The 24,971-nt window shown below is 48.2% G+C and overlaps 1 protein-coding gene across 2 annotated transcripts; it reads right to left on the bottom strand.

The window, feature by feature from the left end:
• Window positions 1-1,897: 1,897 nt before the first annotated feature.
• Window positions 1,898-22,910, bottom strand: XIRP1 (xin actin binding repeat containing 1). 2 transcript variants are annotated; one of them, XM_021555281.1, is made up of 4 exons: window positions 22,778-22,910; window positions 13,047-13,192; window positions 11,761-11,814; window positions 1,899-10,160 (listed from the first exon to the last, which is right to left on the bottom strand). In XM_021555281.1, exon 4 carries the CDS (start codon window positions 10,158-10,160, stop codon window positions 2,484-2,486), a length of 7,677 nt encoding a protein of 2,558 aa, XP_021410956.1. In that variant the 5' UTR covers window positions 11,761-11,814; window positions 13,047-13,192; window positions 22,778-22,910; the 3' UTR covers window positions 1,899-2,483. The 2 variants fall into 2 exon arrangements, with proteins under 2 accessions (XP_021410957.1, XP_021410956.1); XM_021555282.2 differs by lacking the exon at window positions 13,047-13,192 and having other exon boundaries at window positions 1,898-10,160.
• Between the last annotated feature and the right edge of the window lie 2,061 nt (window positions 22,911-24,971).

Raw genomic sequence — 24,971 nt, 5'->3', positions numbered from 1 at the left:
TCTCCCTAATTTTTGTGACTGGTCCTACTAAAGGAATTGGGAAGGTCTAAGTAGGTTTTTTTTTTTTTTTCTGATTGCCTGAAAATAGATCTGCTCACTTTATTATGATCTGCTGTTCCAGTTCAGCCTTCACTGTGGAATTGAAAATGATGTCCCTATTCTTCTTTTGGCATGTCTTTCAAATTCATGGGGTTTTGAGATACAAATCAATGCACTCTGGTAATGTACCTCTTTTCTGGGGAGGAAGCAGAACTCCAGCATGGTCTAGAACACCTTGAACAAGGTGCTTATAAGGCAAGATGACAGCTGCTATTTAAAACCTAACTATGGGCTTAGGGACATGGAGTGGTAGACTCTGAACTGTCCCTTCCTCTCCAGTGTCCTGCTCCTAATTCCTTAGTGTGGGCTCTTTCTCCTCAGAGCAAAAAATGCAAACATTAACTGTGATAACTTACTTATTTTTTTTAAATGAAATTACTGTCCCATTCTCAGATAAACTTATGGACTGAGCAATCAGATGTCTGCCTGTAGGTCAATCAGAAGAGGTACAGTCAGACCCAGAGGTTGGCAGTCTAAGTGTGAGCCAGAGTCACTCAGTGACTGCGAGTCCTGTGGGCAGTTTTGGTCACCACAATACAAGAGGGACAAGGGAGGGCAGCAAAGAAGGTGAAGGGCCTTGAGGAGAAGCTGTGGGAGGAACAGCTGAGGACACTTGGTCTGTTCAGCCTGAAGAAGAGGAGACTGAAGGGAGATTCATTGCATTTACAACTTCCTCGTGAGGAGGAGGGGCAGACACTGATCTCCCCCCTGTGTGACCAGTGACAGGAACTGAGGGAATGCCCTGAAATTGTGTCAGGGGAGATTTATGTTGGATGTCAGGAAAATGTTCTTTCCCCAGAGGGTGGTTGGGCACTGGAGAAGGTGCCCAGGGGAGTGGTCACAGCACCAGCCTGAGCTCAAGAAGTGTTTGGACAATGCTGTCAGCCACATGGTGGGATTTTTGGGGATTTCTTGTGCAGGGCCTGGAACTGGACTCAATGGTCCTTGAGGATACCCTCCAACTCTGAATATGCTGTGATTCTGTGAGAAACAGTCCAGTCTCTCCATGGGCTCCTCACATTCCCCCACGCCTGGAGTGAACTCCTTGCCACCCTCCCACCTCTGAGCTCAGTGTGAGGTAAGTTGAGGCATGGCAGTGAGGAAGGGCTGGTCATCAGCTGCTCCTCCTTGTAAAGCTTGTGGGGGTCCAACACCTTAGCTGCCTTCTCCCATGGGGGTTAGGGACATGGACCAGACCTTTCCTGATCCTACCCAGAGTCCTGGAGTGGGGGGTCTGTATCACCCTGGACTCATTTTTCAGATAAGAGTATGAACACTTTGCTGCAGGGCTGATGATCCACCCACGGTGTAAAGCAGATGTAGACCAAGTCCCTCCAGTGATGTCCATCAAGAGATGATTTTTAGGTATTTTCAGAGGAAACAAGCACTGAACAAAAGAAACTCAACCAAACCAAATTATTTTTAAAGGTAAAGTTTACCATCAGAACGCAGCAATAGAAGTTAAAAAAAAACCACAAAAGATCTAAAATCTTGAGTTGAGAATGTACAAAACAAAGTCGTAATAAGAAAAATTGCTTTACAAAGTCTCCAAATGAATTTAAACAGTAAACACGTAGGAAAGCATGGAAAATCTAAACTAAGGGTTTTGTGTATACTGAGTAATAAATTACAATTCTAGAAAGAAATAAAAGAAAGCAGTAACCATTCTGACTTGAGAATCTTTTATAGCCTCTTTCTTTGGGGGAATGGCATTGATAGTAGCTGTAGGTCTTGCCTTTACAATTTCCAGTATCATCAAACACTTTCTAGGAACTGAAAAACAAACTGATAAATAACTCCCCCAAGTCCAAGAGTGACAACAACTCAAGATTTTTTTTTTTCCTTTTCTTTTCTTACTGGCTAAGAGAAAACCTATCCAACCTACCCATCAATATGAGCTTGTGTATATATATGTGTATGTGTGTGTGTGTGTAGGATGCCCTCCTTAGATAAACAAGGTACCATAAAGGTGTTTGTTTGCCTATGACCAGATTGATTTGTTCTTTAATTGATCCTACCTATCCTTCCTTCTGCATTAGTTCAGAGAAGCCTGATCCAACACCTCCAACCACCCCCACCAAGCATTCTAGAGGAAGTACCCTAAGGTGCTCATGGATGGATTTTTCCCTTGTGCTTCTAACAGTGCCAGGACTCTGAGTTGTGGTGCAGCACCAAGTCTGTTGGGTTGGCCAGATGAGGGCTGTTCTCCAGTGTCAAGGCAGGCTGCACTTGTCCTGTCAGTGTTCAAACACCAAGACGATGACCCTGAGAAGTCCTTAGGGTGTAGGTAAAACCCTGTATGTAATGTGGATAAAACAGGAGAAATGTTTATCGTGGCCTTTCTCTTTTGTCATATACAGTCCACTCTTGTTCTCCAGAATCTCCTATTTCTTTGGCTTGGAGTTGCCAAAGGTGACAAAGACCACTCCTGGCTCCTGAAAATTCCCATTGGTGTGGAAGTCTTCACCTGGGCTCTTTGAGTACCTCCGAAACACAGGTGAAGCAGATGCCTCATACCGGGGATGAGAAACCACATCGCGTGTGGAAGACGTTTGTGTCTCGGATTGCTTGGTGACCGTGGTGGATGAAGTGATGATTTTGTTTCCAAACTGGTCCATTTCCTCATACTGCTCCATGACAGTCCGGGTGGCTCCGTAGAGCTTGGACCCATCGGGCCCTGTCTGCAGCTCCAAGATGCTTTTCTGCCTCCGTGGATTTTGTGGGCTGGAGCGGTATTCCGAAAAGCTGCCTTTCTTCCCACAGTGGCAGCTGTCTTTGGAGGTGTCTGGAGAACACTTCTCTTTGTCGCTGCTTGCATGGTTGGCATTGCCAAGCGTGTGCTGTTTCATGGAGCTCAGCCCAGGTTTTGTTTGGACGGGGTCTGATCTCTTCTCTAAGGGTTTTGTGTCGTGCCCAGCAGACCCTGCTGAGGGGTGGTTATAGGAGCCAAGGCTGTTCTGAGCAAAAGCCTCCCTCTTTGCTGGAGAGTCAAGACAGTCTGGTGAAGGGCCATCCTGGGGGGAATGTGCTGTCCTGGGTGATTCTGCTGGCTTCCTGGCAGCAGACTCAATGGAGATGTAGGAAGGTGAGGAGGGAGAGTTGACACGAGACTGAATGAGGCGGGGGACCCCTAGCTCTCTCTTGGCTGCCTCTGTCTTTTCTGCCACCTTTGCACTTTCCACAGATGCTGCTTCCCCTGTCTCCACCATGACTTCCTCTTGCCTGGCTTTGCTTGAAACAATGCTGATCTTACGGATATTGCTACTGCTCACGGAGCTTTGGGCGCTCCCCAGAGACTCCTTGAACAGCCCTGAGAGCCCTGCAATGTCTGACTCAGACTTGAGATTAGAAACTGAATAAATAGCTTTCTTGATGGCCTCCTCGATGTCCTGGATGCGGGCAAGTGTCTGCTCCTTCAGGTGGAGAATCTCAGCACTTGCTCGCTCCAGGTCCTCAAAAACCAGATCCACTGAGGAGACACTGTCAGCGTCCTCCTTTGCCTCAGCCTTGTCCTGTTGCTTGGCCTTCTGGCGCACAACCCACTCGGGGACCTTCTCAAAGAAGCTCTTGAGAGCTTTCACATCCACTTTGCTTGTCTCCTCCTCAAACTCCCTCACTCGGGTCAAGATCTCTTGCAGCTGCTCCTGCCTCCTGAGGTTCTCAAAGATCTCCATCGCCTCCTTGACATTGCCTTTCATGATCTCCTCCTTGTGTACTGACAACCTCTTCCGACGCTCATCTTCCGTTTCTCTCTTTTTTTTCTCTCTCATAACAACCTCTGGCTTCTCCTGGGCAGGTGTCTCTGGCTCCCTGTCAGGACATTTCACTTGCCTGCTGTTTCCCTGCTGGTGCTCCTCAAAGGAGTTAATTGACTGCTGATGGAAGGACATTGAATGAGACATTTGCCTCCTCTCATGCACCTGCTGCACAACTCTCTGACTATCCCACAATCCATAAGAATTAGATACACTTTCCCTTTCCACCTTGGATGAGGCGTTTTGTGCAGTGCCATCTCCTATTTTTGGAGGGCTGTTGTGACCCACAGGGGAGGTGCTTGGCTCAGTTTGTCCTGGCACATCCTGTGTCTGTGATCTGCCAGGACAGGCTGGAGATGTCAGCGAAGAGCACCCATTCTTCTCTCGGCACAACTCCATCTGCCTTTGAGCCACCTCGCCTGGGCATCTCCCTGGAGCAGCTGCTTTATCACTCATCATTCCCTGCTTGACTTCAAAACCAACCACTCCATTTTTCATTGGCTTTGAGGCCATAGCACTGTCTGGTTCTACCTTTCCTTGTCCTCCTTTGCTGGCCTTGTACCTTTCTTCTGCTATTTGGAGAGGGGTTTTGGCAGTGTATTTTGGCAGCTTTCTCTCTGGGTTTATACCCTGAACTGTGACAGACTTCTTCACCGATGTCTCTAAATTGCAGCATTTTGCTTGAACCTCCTCATAACCTGATTGTTCATGAACTTCCATGCAGCTTAATCCCAGCGCTGTGGGGGAAGGCTTTGGCTTGTTGATCTCCCTCAAGCCTGAAGGTTTTGGAGGCAGGGGTGGAGGGATGGGTTTTGTTGATCTGCTTGTGCTGTAATTTGCAGAGGCAGAATGTGCCTCATGTAAGAGGTGTTCAGGTTTTGGAGGGGGAACAGGTTTTTTCCTGGGTGGGACAGTAGTTTCTGGTTTTGGAGGAGTCTTGGGCTTCTCTGCAGGACTCTGGTCACTGGGTTTACAGGACAGAGAAGGGATAGGAGGAAGAGGGGTCTGGAGTAGTGCAGAACATCCTGGGGTTTCATCTTTGCTGGTTGGTAGTGGAAGGACACCTTCTCTTGCTGCTTTAGTTGAGGGTGGGCAATGATCTGCTTTCATCACAGCAACTGAGGGAGGAGGAGGAAAGTCATTATCAGCCTGTGACCCTGAAGCCACTACAGCAGTCTTGTTACTAGCGAGTTGAGTCTCATTTTTCTTTTTACACACAGAATAGGACTGCCCTGCATTTCTGTATATCATAGCAGCTTTAAAATCCCCTCTGGAGACATTAACATTAGACTTTTCCAGCGACTGAAGTGTGGCTTTTAAATTACCTCGGACAACATCCTCCTTTTCTACCAGGCGCTGTTCTGTGGCGGCACTTTGCAGTGCTCTGATAGCTGTCTGCACATCCCCTCTGACACCAACATCTCTTTCTTCTTGCTCTGATTGCTCTTTGTAATCAGACTCAACACAAGGGTTTATATAGGTTTTCACGGGTGTGGCAGTATAAAGGCCATCCTTAATGCTAAAATCTCTACTGGGCACAACTTGGATTTCCTGGCTCAATAGTTGTCGTCCCTGTACTTCCTCAGAAGCACTGACCTTTTTGTGTGATGCTATGCTCTTCTGAGACACGCTTGTGTGGGTCTTGGATGCCTCCTGGACTCTAGTGGTGGTGGTCCTGGTGGCAGTGCTGCTGCTCTCCTGCTTGGTGGATGAAGAGTCCTGTTGGTGTACGGTCGATTGAAGGGTCGTGGTCCCCTGTGAGCTGACTGTCTGCTGCCTGCAGGCTGTGTGCACCTCCTCCCTGTTCCTCTGGAACTTGCTCTGAACGTGGTGCTGAATGTTTTTTGCTTCTGCTGTTGCCAGCCTCAGGCTTTGCATTGCAGCTTGGAGATCAGTCCCCAGAGCCTTTTCTTCTGGCTGAGTCTGGCTGGCTTCCCCAGGCACTACACTCTGCTGTTTCCCATCCACTTCTGCCCTCTGAGCTGTCACTTGTGTTGGAAATGTGCCTTGTATCATAGATTTTGGTTCCTTCAAATGGGCAGTGGAGGCTTCTTCTTTCTCTGCCTTCTTGCTGGCATCAGCAACCCTTTGGATGGATTTTGTAGTCACCTTAAGCCCTCCGGAAAGAACTTCTTCCTTTCCCATCGCTGTGGGCAGGGGTTTTCCAAGACATTGCACAGTGGTGCCTGCTACACCTGCTGCATGCACAGCCTCTCTCTCTAACACACCCTCTCTGCCCATGCTTTCACATGCAAATCCCTTTTTTGCTCCCTCCATAGCCCCTGGCTCCCCTCCTGCAATTACTTTCTCCATTTGTTCTTTATTTGTCAAGACATGCACATTAGGCCCCTGCACAACCCGTGGGCTGCTCTCATCTGCACCCTCCTCCTCTGCTTGGGAAGAGATGAGGGATTGTATCTCTGACTCCTCCTGGAGATTCTTCAGATAGCTGAGGTCTCCCTTCTCAATGCAGCTCGCAAAAAGTTGGACATTTCCTTTTTCATTGTCCTCACGCTTGACGGTGGCTGCTGCTTTCTGCTCCTGAGAAGAAGCCAACAAATTCCCAATTGTTGACTTCACATCTCCCTTGACGACTTTCTGCTGGACAGAACGGAACAGGAGGGAGTAGAGAGTCATCTTCAGTGATCCCGACTTTGTCTCTTGTAGGACTATCCCCTTTTTGATGGAAGCATCTTGACTGAGGAGACCCTGCAAGGCCTTGGCTACGTCTCCACTCAAGTCCTCTTTGCCTTTAACAGCTTCACTCTGGTCCAGCAGCTGCAATGGGCTTACTTTGATCTTGCCCTCTCTGTCCTCCTCCACCAGCATACTCTGTGCTTCCACATTGGTCCTGTGCAGGAGCTGCAGCATAATCCTTTGCAAGTGGCCACCCACAATCTCCTCTTTCAGGATCTCTGGAGCCCCTGGGCTGCTGAGCTGGTACTTCACCATCTTCACACTCTCCATATCATTAGCTTCAATGAGGATCCCATCATGCTGGATAGCCTGGCAAGTGCAGAGAGTCTCTAAAGTCTCCTTCATGGTTCTTTCTTTCAGTTCTATTTCTATGTTACCTTCAGAAGCACTAAATTTATCTAGAGGCGTGCTCTCAAAGAGCCATGTTGTGCTTTTCACGTCTGCACGAGGGATCTCTTCTTGGGCCCCAGTGCTGGCCGTCACCTCTGTGTCCTTAAGGGTGTCCATGGGCTGGGTTTCAAACAACCAGGTGCAGCGTTTTACATCCCCTTTCTGGCTGTCCTCTCTCTGCACTGTGCTCATGGATGAGCTTCTCTCTGCATCCCCGTACAGGGAGTCCACGGGATGGTTCTCAAAGAGCCAAGTGGATGTCCTCACGTCACCCCGCTGCACGTCACTGACACTGACCATCCTCACGTACTTCTTCTGGCCCACTTGCTGGGACTCAAAGAGCTGCTTGTTTGACTGAACATCTCCCTTCTGCACATCATCCACTGTTCTGGGCACAGACAACTTTCCCCCTGAGAAAGAGTCAAGAGGCTCTGTCTCAAACCTCCACCGTGCAGTTTGGACATCTCCTTTCTTGATGTCCTCTTGGGTGACAGCCCTAATCACAAACACTTCTTCTTCCTTCTTGATCTGATCCAGGGGCTTAGTTTCAAACAACCACCGGGCACCTTTCATGTCACCTTTCATGATTTCTTCTTTCTGCACTGAAGTGACCTCATGGTATCCTCCCTCTTTATCCTGGATAGCGTATAAAGGTTGGCTTTCAAAGAGCATTGTGCAGGACTTGACATTAGCTTTGCTCATGGTGTCTTTCTGGATCTTCTGGAGTTCTGTCTCGTCCACTTTGTCATGGATTTGGTCAAGGGAATAGGTCTCAAATACGAACCTTTTCCCTCCAACATCTCCCCCCTTGGCATCCTTTTCAGGAGGTATTTCCTGGATGCCCTCAGAGTTGTCCTTCAGGGTGTCCATGGGGTAGTTCTCAAAGAGCCACGTGAACTTGTGCACAGACCCAGCTTCAATTGTTCCAGCATCCTTCTGGGATTTTGACTTGGTGACTGTGTCCAAGGGCTTGGCTTCAAAGAACTCTTTCACTCTGGACACCTCTCCAGACTGGAACTCCACACGACTAGAGTACCGCATGGTTTTTTTCCGGTCGGCTTCACTAGCAGTGCTGCTGCCCAAGGGTTCAGTCTCAAACAGGTGTCGGACAGTTTTGACGTCCACTCCCTGTAATTCCTCCTGACTGTAGGCCTTACTGACTTGCAAATACTGCTCCTCCTGGCCTTTCAGGGAGTCCAGGGGCTGAGTCTCAAACATCCATGTGTAGGACTTCACATCAGCCTGGGGCGTGCTGCCCTCCTCCTCCTCCTGCTTCTTCTCAGCCTTCTCATACAGGGTGTGCATGGGCTGGGTCTCAAACAGCCACCGGCAGGTCTTCACATCCCCCTTCTGGGAGATCTCCCGCTTTACTGAGGGATGCTTCTCCCCTTCCGTGGCTTGGAGATGAATGACATCCATGGGCTGAGTTTCAAAGAGCCACTTGGCTGTCCTGACATCACCAGCCACCACCTCTTGCTTTGTGATCCCCCGTATTATGTCCACTTTCTTGATGCTTTCATCAAACTGGTCCAGAGGCCTGGTTTCAAACATCCACTTGTAGTTCTTGACGTCACCGCTGATGATCTGCTCTCTGCTTACAGAGGTGACTTCGTGGAAATTGCCAAAGCTATCCTTGATGGCATACAGGGGTGTTGTCTCAAACAGGATTTGGTTGGCTTTGACGTTGCCAGCTGGAATCTTCTCCTCCTCTTCTTTGGTGTTTGGCTCAGCATCAGCCTGCTTAATGCTGTCTAAGGGGAGAGTCTCAAACAGGGTCTTGAAAGATTTCACATCCCCTTTCACTACCTCTTCCATGCTGGTGGCTGGAACTTCTTCCTCAAATGCCTTGGAGATACTGCCAAGGGGACAGGTCTCAAAGACATGTTTTCTTTGCTTCACATCTCCCTTCTCCTCTGCTGAAAGCTCTACTTTCTTCAAACGTCCCACCTCAAAATTGTCTTTCAGGGTTTCCATTGGCTGTGTTTCGAAGAGCCAAAGTGTAGACTTCACGTCACCTCCAATGACTTGTTCTTTGGCTACAACACTTTCTGAAGCTTCTCCTTTCAAGGAGTCAAGAGTCTGAGTCTCAAAGAGCAATCGTTGTTTAGTGACGTCTGCTCCTGTGACAAAATCTGTTGAAGCCTTGAAGCCCTGTTCTTCAACTGTGATTTCTCTGATGGCATCCAGAGGCTGAGTTTCAAATATCCACCTTGCACCACTGACATCCGGCCTTCCAATTTCTTCCAGTGAAATCCCACGGATTATCTGCACTTTGGAAGTGTCCTTGTTGATGGTGTCAAGGGGCTGGGTCTCAAAGAGCCAGCGAGCCGTCCTGACTGCATTGGTCTGAATTTCTTCTCGGCAGACGGACTTGATTTCATGGATAGTCCCACTTTTGTCCCTGATGGCACAGAGGGGCTCTGTTTGGAAGAGCCTGACAGTCTTCTTAACATCACCTTTTAGCTCCTGGATTTCTGACTTGAGTTGTAGGATGCTCTTCTCCTCCACTGAGGAGCAGTGTCCTATGGCATCCAAGGACTGTGCTTCAAAGAGCTGTTTGGCTCCTTTCACGTCCCCTCCCTGGACAGGCTCCTTGAGGACTGCCTCCTGCACCTCGGTTTCATCTGAATACAGTTTATTTAATGTGTCCAGTGGTTGGGTTTCAAACAGCCACCGGGCAGTGCGAACATCCCCTCTGGCAAGGTCTGTTTCCGACACCTTGGCTGATGCTGACAGGTTGTATCCATTTATGGACTGGCTTTCAAACCTCAAGGATGTGCTTTTCACATCCCCACTGGGAATGATCTCTTCTTCTGTCAGCTTCTTCGTGGCTTGATGGTCCCCAATGGAGTCAAGTGCCCAGTTCTCAAAAATCCAGCGCATGGACTGAACCTCTCCTGGGAGAACTTTATCCAGGTTCACGGAGGCCTGTGCATTGGGATCCTCAGTGTTAAGCATCTCTGCCAGGTCCTCAGTCACAGCTTCTTCCAGGTTCTTCCTGAGCTCGGGGTGCATGTGCCTGTAGAGCCTCTTCAGCTCATTCACCTGGCGCTGCTGGTAGAACTTGGAGAAGGCTTGCTTTGGAGGAGGCACAGGGAGTGCATTGAGATCCTGGCCCCCTGGAGCGACGACCTGCACTGAGCCAACGGCTGGAGGGGGAGGCAAGTCATCTTCCATTTTCTGGATGGCAACTTTAGATGACTTCTGAGCCTCTGACATCTTTGGGGAAACAGTTTTAAACGTCAGCATCACCTCTCACCCCCCATGCCCGTGGCTGTTAATGGAGTGAATGGCAAAGGGAAAAGCCAGCAGGGGAAATCCGTGCACCCAGTAAGCTCCATACCTTTGGTTCAGTAGCACACAGCACTCCAAAACATCACATCACTGCACACGCTCCAGGCTTGGTGTTAGCCCTGGTTCCACAGCAAAGTGAGGTCTCTAATCCAGGTGAGGTGGTTAGTCTACAATTCCCAGGATTCAGTCCAGCTAGAGCACAACACAGGTGCCCAGTTTGGGCTATGTGACCAAGAGAGAATGACCACAAGAAGGATAAGTCTGACTTAGGAAAGTCAGTGAAAAGTTAACTTCTCTCTCCTTCTGGCCAGTGTCCAGAGATGTTTGTGTCCCTGGCTGAGGACCTGCAGGGAACAAAAGATCTGGGTGCAGGAGAAAGCCTCTATTTGTGAAAGGGTCTCAAGAAGAAAACAGGGAGAAGGAACCAAAGTGTCACACAGAGCTGATGAGGTTGGCTGGTGAGGTAACATGATGAGCTTTGGTAGCACTATGGGTACCCACTCACTGCTCAGGAGGGAGGACTTGGGGGAGGATGTTCATCTGATTAATGATTTCTTCTGTTGCACTCAGAAGCGTGCCCCATTTGCACAAGAATAGATGAACATTTACACTGTTGGAGATTTAAGTAAAGCCCTTCTGACTTGCAGACTTGTACAGGCACGAGGCTAACTAAGGTTTGCAAACTGCTGGAATCTGTACACCAGATGCCTGAGGAGGAAAAACAAGGCTGAGAGACCAGAGACTGGGGGTAACACCTATAGCTGGGGGCCAGGAAAGTTAGACTCAGAGCCTGTAGTTTATACTCAGTCAGGCTGAGCTCATCTCAAATTCACAGCAGTGTTGATACAGAAGTGAACAGAGTGGGCTGTGGTTGTCCAGTCTCCCTCTGAGTCTCCATTTTTGCTATTTTTTTCCTCAGTTTGTGCATCCTGGGCACTGAACACTGAACTGAACATATGCAACCTGCACTGCTTGGTCATTTATCCACAGGGAAGGTAGCTAAAGCCTTTAATCATTGTCTAAAAGAGACTGCAATCCTGGTGGCTTTCCTTTCAGTAAACAGATCTGCTGACCCTTGGCATGCCTGTGCAGTTACATCTACAAAGTTATGCCTGGAATATTATTAGTTGTTGCTCAAAGCAATGGTGCACGGTGTTATTTCACTCTGTTACACACAGATTGTACTGTCTAAAAATAAATCTCAAACATTAGTAAAAGAAACCCACACTCAGAACACCAAAATCAGCATATTTTGCAGCAAGTGAAAAATGCAAATCTTTTGCATGAGCCAATGTAGTTGGAATGCACTTTTTAAAATAAGGTTTTTTTTTTTTGTTTTTTTTTTTTTTTTTTTTTTTTTTTTAAATCTGTGAAGAACTTCAGAATGTGGGGAAGGGCAGGCGAGCAGCTGATAGCTATATTCAGCATGTAAGTGCTCCTGGCTGCCTTGTGTGGGTATTTAGATCACACTCACAGGCCACAAATATTTGGTTAGATAACAGTGCTTATCTTAAACATTTCCTACCTTGCTTTTTTTCTGTCTGTGGGGAGAGTGAATGGAGTTGTCCTTCACAGTACTCTGGAAAAGATATGAGGAGAAATGCCATAAACTACACAGCAAGACACTATATCTGTATATATATTTTTATATACTTATGTGTACTAATGTGTATATCAATTACAGAAAGCTGAAAACCATGCAGGTGTGATTTTCTCGTTTGGTTCATTGGCAATTCTGAACAGTTGAGAAAGCAGACTTATTCCAGGTTGATCAGATATATGTTTCCTAATGTCTCAGTCAACAAGCAAAACCCCAAACGTATTTTTTTTTTAAATTTAGGGGAAAAACAAAACTAGCACTGATTTCTCTAAAGTTTGATTTAGCCTATATTTTTTCTTATACTTAAATATTTAAAAAAATGAATCTGATCTACATTTGTAATTGCATTATGAATTGTGTAATTTATTGCTTTGAAATTTTTAAAAAAATTATTGATTCTCTAATCAGCTGTAATTTTCCAAATTACAATTGCAGTGTCCACTTATTTATTTTCAACTGAGACTGCTTCATCTGGACCTCTCTCTGATAAACACTCGAGAGACTGCATCTCTGAACAGGGGCCCCATAAAAGGTTCAGAATGTGGGGAAACCTGAACGTGCCTGCAGGAAGGGTCCAGATGTGAAATCCCATCCCATGTCACTCCTGGATCACCAGTGGAAGTGGGGAAATGGGAAAAAATATGCCCCATAACCCTTATAACCTCTGTTATCCTGATGATCAGCCTGGAGTGGGGGATTAAATCTCTGGGTCCCAGACTAAGGAATATAAACAGGGAAGCACAGGGAGGTTGCACTGCAAAGTTATACTTGAATGTGGCATATATGGACATATATATATATATATATATATATATATATATATATGTTTTTATATATATGTGTGTGTGTGTGTGCCAGAATGGGGATAGCACAGAGACATATGTGTTGCTCTGTACTGATTACCTCCTCCATGGATGTATGTGAATATAAATGTGCAAATAAAGAGGAAATCTTATTATAAGTAAACTGTACAGGCTAGTGGATGTGTGTGTGCATGTGTGAATTTAATAAATATGCGACACACGCATGTGTTTGTATGCATTTATCCTACATTTGCAAGCAGCAAGGGGAAAATGGTCACTTTTGGGAAACCAAACGTGGTGTTTCTCCAGATTTACAAAAGCAGGCACGTTTTCTCTGTCACCCTCTCACAGCCACGTGCCGAGGGGACATTGCTGGGTGGCTGGGGATGGGGAGGACCCGGTCCTTACCGGCTGTGCGGGGCTGGCAGCAGCTGTCTGCGAGAGATACAGAGCCGACAGCTCCTTCACGGAGGGCACAGAGAACCTCCCTCGTCCTCGCTGGAGTGTGTGGCTGCTGCTGCCTGATGGGTCTAAAAATGACCGTGCCCGATCATCTGAAACAGGGACAGAGGTGTGTGAGCCACGGGCAGGAGGGCATCGCTTACCACGGGCTCTGCTGGGCTTCTGGCACTGCCCACCGAGGCCCCCCACAACCCCCTCCCTGGTCCCCCAAAACTTAGCATCACACCCTTCTGGCTCAGGGAAAAACATGGACATTCCCATCTCCCTCGTGGCTGAGGTGGATTGTTGAGCCTGGGTGGGAGTGACACTTTGGCAGTGACCTGAGGGTCCCATTCCTGCTTCCCTGGGCAAGGCCATCACCAAACAGGAGTGACTCAGAGGACATGGAGGAGCTTATATCCATATCCATATCCATATCCATATCCATATCCATATCCATATCCATATCCATATCCACATCCACATCCATATCCACATCCATATCCACATCCATATCCATATCCACATCCATATCCACATCCACATCCATATCCATATCCATATCCATATCCATATCCATATCCATATCCATACCCATATCCATATCCATATCCATATCCATATCCGTATCCATATCCAACTTGAGCCAATTTTTACTCCATGGCCACACCACTCTCCTATGGGTGTGCCTCACAAGAGTTACATCCACTTATCTTTGCCTCTCCCCTGGGTGATCATTGCAAGAGAGATGAGGAGGGTGAGATCTGCCACAGTATGTACCAAGGAGCACTTGGTAGAGCCTTCAAACCCTGCTCTGAATTTAGATATTTTGAGCTACACGAGGTTTCGTGGGGTCCCCCCCACTGGAGCTTCAGTTTCCAAAGAAGCAACTCCAAACTGTAGCAAATAATTTCTTTTGGCATTAATCTGCCAGGTGTGAGGATGGTTATCTCCACCTCCCATCACAGACATACATAATATGTAGAGCTTTACACCTATAGGGTGCATCTCAGCCCTCCAGGTTAGTCAGGGCTGTAATTTCTCTGTTCCCACTGTGAAAACACGAGAAGGTTCTCCTGTTCTCTGCAGGGATTGCACTGCTGCATTCAGATTTAGTGAGGTATTCGCAATGCTTTTGGTTTGAACAATGGGCTCTTTCTCCACAAATCCAGCTATTGCACAGGCAGGAAAGGGCTGATGTACTTTTTAATATGTGCACACTAAAGGCACTGCAGCCATTCCAGCATTCTTTGCCCTAAAGCCTCAGTCCCCAAATCATGAGAATTAGAAAACAACAAACCTAATGACTCTTCTTCTTTGTGTTCTGAATTTTAAGTTCAGATTTTGAAGTTTTTCTCTAAAATACTGAAGGAAACTTACTCTGTTTCTATTTTAATTTGATGTGAAACAACTCCAGGCACTAAAAATGTGCTTCAAATGAAATACCTGTTTCTATAGGCACAACTGTGCACCAAAAAGCCATGATGATAAGAGCAGAGGGACCTCAGTGAGTTGTCAGACCCTGCCAGCTGTGCTGCTGGAAGGTGCCAAACCTCAGGGTTTCTGTTGCCCTTTATTCCAGCTGCTCCTGCAGGTGTGCAGGCATTTCAATGCAGAACCAAAGCTGGATACATGGGGAAGCAGTGGGATGCAATAGAGATTTAGCTTCCCAGTGCTGCTGGAGGTCACTAGGACTCAAGAGGAGGAAACAGAAGGTATTTCCATAATGCTTTCTTTCCCCCAAAAAATCTCCATATAAATATGGCACCTCTCTCCCTGATTTCTGCTGTCCACAGCTTAAACACTGAATAAAAGGGAATTATCTGCAGACAGTGACAAGGCTGGGGCAGACCTGATGCATCCTGAGATCGGCTGTGAGTTTGCAGCCACCCTCTGGTTACACCATTTTCCTCCAATCTGCTCAAAACACCCCAAACTTTGACTAGATCCTGTATTTTTGAGATGAGCAGCATCTAGGAAATCTTAGAATGGTCTGTGTTGGGAGGAACTTTGGAGAAAATCTCGTTCCAACCCCCCTGCCATGGGCAGGGATGCCACTCACTAAATCAGGTTACTCTGAGCCCTGTCCAAGTGGTGTTAAACACTTCCAGGAATGGGACATCCATAACTTCTTTGGGCAACCCATTCTCACTACCCTCACAGTAAAGGATTTTTTCCTGATATCTGATTTCAATCTCTCCTCTTTTAGTTTAAAAGTGTTCCATTTTGTTGTAGGGACATCAGGAGGGTCCTTGCAGTAACTGCAGAAACCTCTGGGGAATTTGAGAAAATTCCTTTTTGAGGAATTTGAAAAATCTTGTCTGGGACTGTCTTTCTTTCATCCTACATTGCTGAGTTACCTACTGGAAAGGCAAAAAGGAGTCAAATCACTCTGGCAAACAGCAAGTTTCTTCTTTGCACGGTAATGAGATTTGGCTAAGTCCCGCAGGAAGAGCAATGGGGAGAACTGGGCACAGTGAACCATCAAGGTAGAAAGGAAACCAAGCACACATTTTCAGCCTTTCTGGCTGGGAAAATGAACACAAGACCTTGGCTGTCTTGAAAACCACATCTAGGAGGTGGGAGCACCTCATGGCAAGGCAGGGACCCTGCCTAGGCTAACACAAGTGTTCCTGTGCTTGACCATTTTGGTGAGAAGTGCTCAGCAAAAGCATCCCTGTGTCCATGAGCTGGGCTGGTGGTGTTTGATGGTCTCCTCCCACTCCAGGCTATGGGCATTACTGCTGAGATGATATAATTTATCTGTAGGTTCACATACTGCACAAAGAAAAGCAACGTGCCCCTCCAGCCATGAACAAATAGTGCAGCTGAAGGAAGATTTCCAGTTCAGGCAGTGGGAAGTGGCACAGGGTCAGTGCTGCCCGTTCCTTCACCCTTTAGCTTGGATGGATGAAAGGCCACAGGGCTTGTTTTAATGATAGATATAATTAGACACAAAGCTTTTGTCAAAGGCATCCCCTTATGGCTGTCCTTGTTTTCTTTGATTTTTTTTTTATTCTTCCCTTCTAATTTTTGATTTTTTTTTTTTCTTCAGTGCACAGGCTGTGCACAGCCCTGTGTTTGCTTATCACTTCTCACAAAGCCTCCTGCCTTGGAGAAGGGCTGCTCCAACCCTCTGTGCTGGCTCCGCGTTTGCACAAAAATCTGCTCCCTTCCTGGCGAAACAGGCTGCTGCCTCCCTCTAAATCGCTAATTATAGATAAGAGCCGAAGAACAGCACTTCGTTCTGCTAATGAGAGGGCTGAGCTGTCATGTGTGCACGGATAGCGACATCCGAGTGGCACCGAGGACACCTCGGGAGCCGGGAGCGAGGTGCGGCTTCACAGCATCCCCTGGGAGGGAGCGGGGAGTTGCCAGCCGGAGGTGCTGGAGCCCAGCTAAAGGTCGCTGTACACGCCGGGCTTCGGGTGATATTTGTTGTGTATGGGGTGGAAGCCGGGTCTGAAAGCGGTGCCGGGCTCCGCATTTCTGCCTGGCCGAGCCGAAGGGCTCCGCCGGCGCGCTCGGCTCCGCTGCGGCGCTGAGCGGCGCATCCCGCGCTGATTGACTGCGCCACTGCGCCCCGGGGTGTTAAACGCGATACCCGGGCGATAAAGCATCCCCTGCGAGCTAAAATAGGAGGAAAAGATCTCCTGAAGCTCCCCTCCTCCCGTCCCACGCTGTGGCTGGCACCGCGGCCGACGGCGCTGCTGTCCAAGGGAAGGATACAGGGAGCGCTCCTCCCGGCTGGCGTTTGTCGGCAAAATGTCCTTCGTGTCACTGCCTGGCGCCGGATGAATCTGCACATTTTGTGTGAGGGGTTGCAATGGTCGGACTGCCCATAAGGAGCAGCTGTCGGGCTTCTTGAGTTCTTCCCGTGCCCCGTGTATGTGCAGGTCGGGCTTCGTTTACAGCCTCTGCCCCGTAAATCACACCCCAGGCAGGCAGGGGAATTTGCAACAGGGGAAAATAATTCCTTGTATTCGTTTGTACTCACTGATATTTCTAATCACAGGGGGAGTAGGCAAGGCAATGGCGGGGGGGTGGGGGGGGAAGATGAATAAATGTTCATCTAAAAGTTCACTCACTTCCTCTCCAATTATTGCCCATAAATCACTCAACTGCTTTGTCTCCTGCTGGAGATAATGCAGGTCTCTTGAATCAGAATCATCTTACACCTGGCAGCCAACTCCTAACGAGAGGAAAACAAATCACCAACAAAACCTCTGAGCCCTTCCTCCCCTGAGAAAACCCCATCTCACCAGTACCAGGGCAGCTCTGGCTCACTCTACTTTCTATTTAAACCACTTTATCCAAGGAACAAACAACGCTACCCACCTGTCGGTGTCCACCACCTCTGCTGCTGGCACTCCTGCCCAGCCTGGCTCCCACCACCAGCCCCACTGAGCTACCCAGTGCCTGAGTCACCTCTTAAAAAAGGAAGCTGCAAGCTCAGCACCAGTCTCCTGGGTCGCCTGGCCAACCACATGTCATCAGCTGTGCTCCCAAAATCAGCCGCCCTGAGCAAACACAGCTGCTAAGCAAAGCCCTTTGTGCCGCCCCGGGAGCTGGGGCTTGTGTAACGGGGTCAGAGGGGCTTGCACGGGGCTGGTGGGGGTCAGAGGGAGAGGGATGGACCTGTGGGGCAAGTTCTGCCAGGGTCCTGCCCCTCTGCATTGCTCACTGATGGGAGCAGTGCTGCAGAGAGCATTTGCTCCCGAATCTGGCATCTTCCATCCTCTGCTCAGTGTCTGCTTGACTTGGCTGCTCTGCAGGTCGATTTTGGGTTTGCTGTGCTGGCTGCTGGGCCTGGCCTGTCCTGTGCCATGCAGCACTGATGTGTTGTGGCCTCATGCCTTGGCCACACCGTGCCTCCAGTGCCACGAGACATTTGGTGCATGCCGTGGAGCAGGAACCAAAGCCAATTCTCAGAGGAAAGTGGGAGCAAAGGGACTCCTGTCCTGGAGTTCCTTAGCACAGGAAAAAAAGTGATTTCCTCAGATTGTGAAAGCAACTTTCCATTCCAAGGGGATGGAGGTGAACTGACAAGGAAGTGCTGCTTTGTGGCTCTCTGGGAATTTGGGGCAGGTATTCCCCCCTGCCTGGGATCAGCCATGAGTTACTCCCATCAGACAGTCACTAGCAATTCAGCCTCCTGACCCAAGAGTGTGTGACACCCCTGTGTGACTGGACATGTCCCCAGTACCCCCTGCTTGTCCCTGCTGTCCATCCCAGTGAAACATTAGCAGCTCACTGAGCTGTCCCAAAGCTGGAAGCACATCCCAGCAGATGTGGCCCCATTTCTAAGTGCCTCTGCCCTTGGAGGTGGCAGCTCCATGTGCAGAATCACATCTCCTAGGTTTTCCCCCCAGGGAATCAGTTCCCTGACACAAGTGACTCCTAAATACCAGCATAGCTCCGTGGCTGGGCTGGGGGAATTTGCACAGATGGGTGAGCACCCATAAAAGCTGGCAGGGAAATCAGTGCTGCTGCTTAATCCAGAAGCCAGGCAGCCCATTGGGGGTGCTCAGCCAGTGGGGAAAGGTTTAAATCTCTGCCCTAACCCCTCTGCCATCAGCCCTGGTCCCCAGAGAAGCTCTGCCAGAGGGGACACATTCTGAGGGAGGTGTGGGAAGCAGGACAGGCTCCCTGCTGCCCCACTTTGGAGGCTGCTGAAGTGGTGAGTGGTTCTGGGATGCTTCAGTGATGGGTGGGCAGGGAAGGATAGCTCTGGGACAGAAAGGATGTGGGCATCTGTTCCTCATTGCCCTCATGAGGCTTTGGGGAATGTTAAAATGCCATCTGTTTTTTTCTGAAGGAAGGGGAAACAAAGGTGGGACAAAGATGCAACAGGGAGCATGGATGGGATTTTAGAATCTAGCAAAGACTGAGGACCAGTCATGCTCCAAACACTCTGCACACCCTCACGGGTGATCCCTCCTGATGCCCGGATCACACTTTGTTCTCTTTTCAAACCACAGTGCTTTCTCTCATTTTCACTCCTACAAAGGACTGTGAATGTTTGAAATTCAAGCTTTTTCTTTCTGCCGTGGATCAGCCCATTGTGTGCTAGAGTGGCAATTGTAAACGTGTTCTTTTTTACATAGAATTCATGTGTTTTTTTACTGTTTTGGTAAAAGAGTACCTGTTATAACTATATGGGCTAGGAATTGACCTCTAAAAGTAAATTACTGAGATTTTCTCATGCTCACCCACCAACTCAGATATTACAACAGCACTGGTTACAGCTGGATGATTAATAAAAATAATACAACCTAACAAGGTTTTTTTTTCTGATTCCAAACTTTCATGAGCCCACCTTGTCCTTTCAAATAAATTTGTCCAGCATCACATACAATAGATCCCTGATTTGGAGGTTGGGAGCCCTGCTGGTATAGAACATAAATGTAATGACTAACCACATAACAAATAAATAGAAATTATTCCCCTTTGAAAGGGTTTAAGAGAGACTTTTCCCTGCTTGCAAGATGTATCTTGCAATTATTAGAGGCTCTGGTACAGAAAGTTAATAGGTGATTTCTGGGGCAGGAAATGGGCTGAAAAGAAAAGCACCAGAAACAGAAGGTGCTAGGCAAAGAGGTAAAATAAAATAATGTAACTAAAGACCAGCTGTGTTGAAGAGGAAATAAGATATAAATTATAATTTCACACTTCTAGGAATTGTCCACTAATTTTAGTAAAATAATTAATGTTTTGCATTTGTATAAAGTTGCATTTGCAAATCTGAGTGGGTGGGAGGGGGTGAAGGGAAAAACATCTATTGAGCAATGTTTTGTTTCCTGCCCTTGATTTGCAAAATCAGATCTCTTTCAATTTCCAGCACCTCCAAATTGAAGGTTCATGATATTTGGTCACTTCTGCAAATGTTTTTGGCTCTTTGGTATCAGCTGGAATGTCCTTTGCAGGAGCAGCACCATGACCTGCCAGGCAATTTAAAGAGCTTCTGAGAAGAGTCGGGAAAATTTAGCCTCAGGCGGAGCTGAGTATCTGCCCCAAGGCAGCTCAGGGCTATTTCTGGGCTTTGCAAAAATCCAGGAATGTGGAGGACCCTATTCTGGGCACCAAAAAAATGCCAAGAAGCTCTGCTGAGAGACAGCTGTGAGTGGCATTGCTGTTTGGGGACGTGGGCCAACTGCTGCCAGCTTGTCTTTCCCTAGGGAGGGCTCCAGCATCACCCCAAGGTTTGGGTACTACGGGCCTGGAGGAGGTGGGTGCAGCCCCAACTGTGCCTCGGGCATTGCCTCGTTCCCTGTGTCCCTCTATTAAGTTAATAAAGGGTTAATCAAGGCCGAGTGGATGTTTAGTGACTGTCCCTGGCTGTGTGTCACTGCGGGTGTCCAGCACATCATGGATCACGCCCTGCTCATTCTTGTACCCTCCAGTGACTCTTGATCTGCTATTCACAGAGGGGCTTTTCCACTGGAATGGTGATAAACACCCCTGCTTGACATCCATTCCCCTGCTTCTCTGTCTCCTCCATCCCATCATCAGCACTTTTATCCCTAACCCCTCTCCTGGGATCTTTTCCCTCCTGCAGCACAGCATCTCAGCCTCTACAGCCCGGAGTTCAGATGGCCATTCACAACAGCACTTCCCTCCCTCTAAACCCCCTTTCCCCAGGAAAAGCAACACCCAGCTCCCCACTGGAATAGCCTCAGCCTGGGGAGAGGGCTTCTTGGCATGCCACAAATACCAGACCTTTTAAGGGAAGCCCTCTGAAGAGAAACTTTGGGAATGTGTGTGCAGAGCCCCGTGAGCATCCCCAGGCGCAGACCCTGCCTGGGATGCAGGGCCCAGCTGGGATGGGGGCTGTGCCTGTCTCAGCATTTCTGTGCCATGCCACGGTGTTTACGTGGGGGCATTGCAGGGATGCCACGTGCCCTGGGGAGCTGCAAGGCCCTGCCTTGCCTTTCTATTCCTGTCCTGGTGTTTCCATGCTGCTGTTGGCTCTGTATCGCAGCCAAGCAAACTGAATACTGGTTTGGGCCAAAGAGTCCCACTCCAAACCAATCTGGCAGTATCCTTTACAGAGAAAACCCCAAAATCACTTGTAGCTACTGAGATTCCCAGGAATTTCCATTTGTTTCTGAGTGAGGCAAATTGCCAGCAAGGGTGTGGAAGAGATATGGTTTGCTTGAAAGTGGAAGATACCAGTAAGGCAGAGTACTTCAAGGAAAGATTCCTACTACTCTGTTCAGACCCAGTCCTGGGACTTTCACCAGTGCTAAAGAAGGATTTTCTCCCTCTTAGTTATAGGTTCAGGGCATCCTTGCTGGATTCCCCCCAAAAAGAAGCTTTTGTATCCTGTAAAATACTGAGTCTATTCAAGGGCTGAAAACTGCCTTTGCAAGATGTTCCTACAAATTTCCACCCATGCTGAATCCCTTACTTGCCACTAGTGAATAATTTACCACTTTGCATGGACAAGAGTATGGGTTTTTATATTTTGCCTCTTCTCACAAAGTGATATCTGTACCTGAGGCTTAGGGAAATGAAGACAACTCTACCTTTCTTTCCCTAAATCCCTTCTTTCTAACAAAAATCTGAAGGTACTTCACTTTTTTTTTTTTTATTTTTTTTTTAAATACAAAGATTTGGATGTTAACTGGAGGCCTGGAGGGATGTGGGGAAAGCTACAGAATTTCTGTTATTCTCACAGCCATCAGCCAGACATGAATCTCAGAAGGAAATATTGGCCATGGACAAACACATGAGCTGAGAAAAATGCTGCTTTCAGCTGAGGTCAGGCCCTTGCCACAGTGACTGAGGGCCTCCCCAGGGCTGGACCTGAAGTCCTGGCTCTCCTGGTGAGCACGAGACAGCCCTTAGAGCCAAAAGGAAAATGGATAATTGGGTGGGAGACACACACATGCACACACAGGGGAACATTTCTGCTCCATCTTAGAGTGACACAGAATTTTGGAGTGTCCTTCCACACATGTGAGCACAAACAGGGAGTGGGGTATGGCCACATTAATGCTGCTGACCCCACAGGCTCCTGAAGCCCTTTGTTTGGCTTAGGGTCACAAACACATTTTTCAACCCTCTGTGGAGATGGGGATTGAAGAAAGAGGGAAAGAAATTCCCTTCTTAACCAATCCCCCCTGTCTCCTTTTCCATAGGGATGTCAGATGAAGCAAAGCCCATTTCCTTCTGAATATTCACATTTTGCTGCCTACCCACTACTAGTCCTGAACAGGATTCGGGTCTGGAAGGTGTCCCTTCCACCCCCAGTATCCCTCTGGCTCAACTGGATCCCATACAGATTCTTTCCCCTATTTGTGCTCAGAGTGGTCAGAGTAATCATAAATAACAGTATTTTTGGGGGGAGAGAGTAGACATTAAGATCTATCCCCATGAATTTAAGTTCAAAGCTGGGATTTTCAGTATTTTAGGACAGAAGAAAAGCAGTGAAAAGAACTATAGAAAACAGCTACAGAAAAGCACTACAATGCTCTAGTTCTGTCTAGAACACACCCAGGTGCCCCAAACCATGGTATTGAACCAAAGCAAAGTCAGTCTACATGGAACACACCTGCCACAGAACAGGATAAAATCCATGGCTTTCATAGCATGAAACACTAAGCATCCTCCTTTGCCCTGCCTTTTAGGATCAGTCTGAGGTTTATATTCATGCAACACTTTACCCCATTTTAATCTACCCCAAAATTACTTACAGGGAGGTCTCTGTAGTCCCAGCAGGTGAGTCACGTCTCAGACAGCCCCAGAGGAAAATCTGTGTGAAACCCAGGGCCAGGCAGCCCTTTGTGTATCCCAAAAGGAGCCCTGCTCCACACCCCACACCCTCAGTCCTGTTCACTGCCTCCCAGTGGTCTCTGGCAGCTGGTTTTATCTCAGGGTGCTGGGCTATGTTGAGAGGATGAACCACTTGGTCTATTTTTAGGGAACAGTGGAATTGCTCTTCCACCAGGCTGAGTCAATCATGAGTCCCAGCAATCCTACAGGGGTTAGGAAAGGCTGGGGCCTGGCTTCTTTTCAGAATTTATTCATTCAAAATACCCCTGGTGTAAGCTGGCACGGGGTGGGGATGCATCCAGGCAGTGGTGCCATGGGGAAGAGGCATTTCCCTGACTCACTGTCATGTCCTCAGGCTGTGATCCTCACAGCCAGGCCCCCCTGTCACCTCTGGCCACAGCCAAAGTTTTGAGAGAAATGCTGGGAAGGTGAGAGGTAATACCTCCATTTTCTGGTTCCCTATTTCCTCATCAGTTCCAGTATTTTAGAGGTAAGAATGAAAAAAATTTCTCTGGGAAAGTGACTAAAGAAGGGCAGCCACTCTGCCTGCTTTATGGGAAGCTGGGAATTGCTCCTATCATTGCAGCAATGTGGTGTCACAAGAAACTGCTCTGGGAAGAGTTTGGAGAGGGATAATAAAGCACTCAAATAATAAAGCACTCAAATCTGGAGGACTCTCGATGCCCTGAAAGTTCAGCTGGGCAAAAGGTACTATTTTAGCATGTTAATAGTGGGTAAAACTCTGTGCCAGAGCTGGTGATCCTGCCTAATTCACAAATACAAACATAACCAAAGGCTCTGGGGGTGGCTCTCAGAGTCCAGCTTTAGGAGGCTGGGATATAATTTGACTGATGTGCCCAGCTGTTCTCTCTTGGGTTTGTTTTTCTGGCACCTTTAGAGAGTGCATATCTGAGAACACCACCCCATGGCAATGGAAGATGTGGGTTGGCTGTGCCATTCCAGAAGTCCCCATCACCTGAGATAAAACACTCCTTGCTCTTTGTTGCCAAGGGCCAAGCAACTGATGCTGATTTTCCAGTTTCACAGAATCCCAGAGTGGTTTGTGTTGGAAGGGACATTAAAAATCATCCAGTTCCCTGCCATGGACTGAGACATCTTCCACTAGACCATCTACAACTTCTCTGGGCAATCCATTTCAATGCCTCCCTACCCTCTGAGTAAAGGTTTTTTCCCCTAACATCTAATCTAAGTCTCTCCTCTTTTAGTTTTAAATAATTCCCCCTTATCCTCTCACTATGTTCCCATGTAAAAGGTTCCTTTCCCTCATTTTATATGCACACTTTAAGCACTGAGATGTTTAAGTTTTTCCATGCACTTCTGAGTAGTTTTGCTGGACTTTTCCTGGGGTGTTTGGAGGGGCTGCTGTCCCTCTCTTGTCCCTGTGGGTCTGCAGGTACCAGGAGAGGATAGCACACAGCACCCAGGCTGCAGCTCAGCGTGAGGTGTGGTTTCCTTGCCAACATCCCACCCCATCCCTGCCTGTCCAGCTGCAGATGAACATCTGTTTCCACTGAGGCTCCTGGCAGAGCCCAGCTCCTCTCTACCACAGCCCAGTTTCTTTACCCATCCTGCAGGGCCATGAGTTGCTCTCCTGCTGTCTGTGTTACCCCTTGTGCCTCTGCAGATCATCACCCCTCCTTCTGATGTTCTCTGGCTTCTTTGTTGCTTCCTTCCATAAATAAGGATGAGAAAAAGAGCTGCCAGGAGGGTGATAGGCAGCTCCTTGATGGCCAGCCAGGTGATGGGGATGGCAGGGGCTGTCAGCAAGCACCAGGTAGCACCAAGGGGGTGGCAGTGGTGTCTGCAAACACAGCAGCATGCTGGGAACTCAGATATCTTATTTATTCCGTGTGGATGGAGGGACATAAATGCAGGAGGCAAAGGGCAGAGCAGATCAGCTCAGTCAGCAGCTGGCAGTGGGTATTTGTGTGTCAGGGGCTGCCTGGGCCTGGCAGGAGCACACAGGGTGTATTTGTGGGGAGCTCTGCTCTCATCTGCAACATCTGTGTGTCCTGTCTGCACACATGGCTGCCTGTTCACACTCTGCTGTCCCTCTCCATCCCTGGGTGAGGGACCTGCTCTGCTCTGGGCTGG

The sequence above is a fragment of the Lonchura striata genome, chromosome 1, assembly GCF_046129695.1.
Source record: "Lonchura striata isolate bLonStr1 chromosome 1, bLonStr1.mat, whole genome shotgun sequence".
Lineage (NCBI taxonomy): Eukaryota > Metazoa > Chordata > Aves > Passeriformes > Estrildidae > Lonchura > Lonchura striata.
The sequence above is the reverse complement of the archived record's forward strand: the minus strand, read 5'-3'. Positions and strand labels throughout refer to the sequence as shown.

Excerpts from the sequence above, each read along its gene's own strand:
- XIRP1 (XM_021555282.2), bottom strand. The coding sequence starts at position 10,160 with ATGTCAGAGGCTCAGAAGTCATCTAAAGTTGCCATCCAGAAAATGGAA.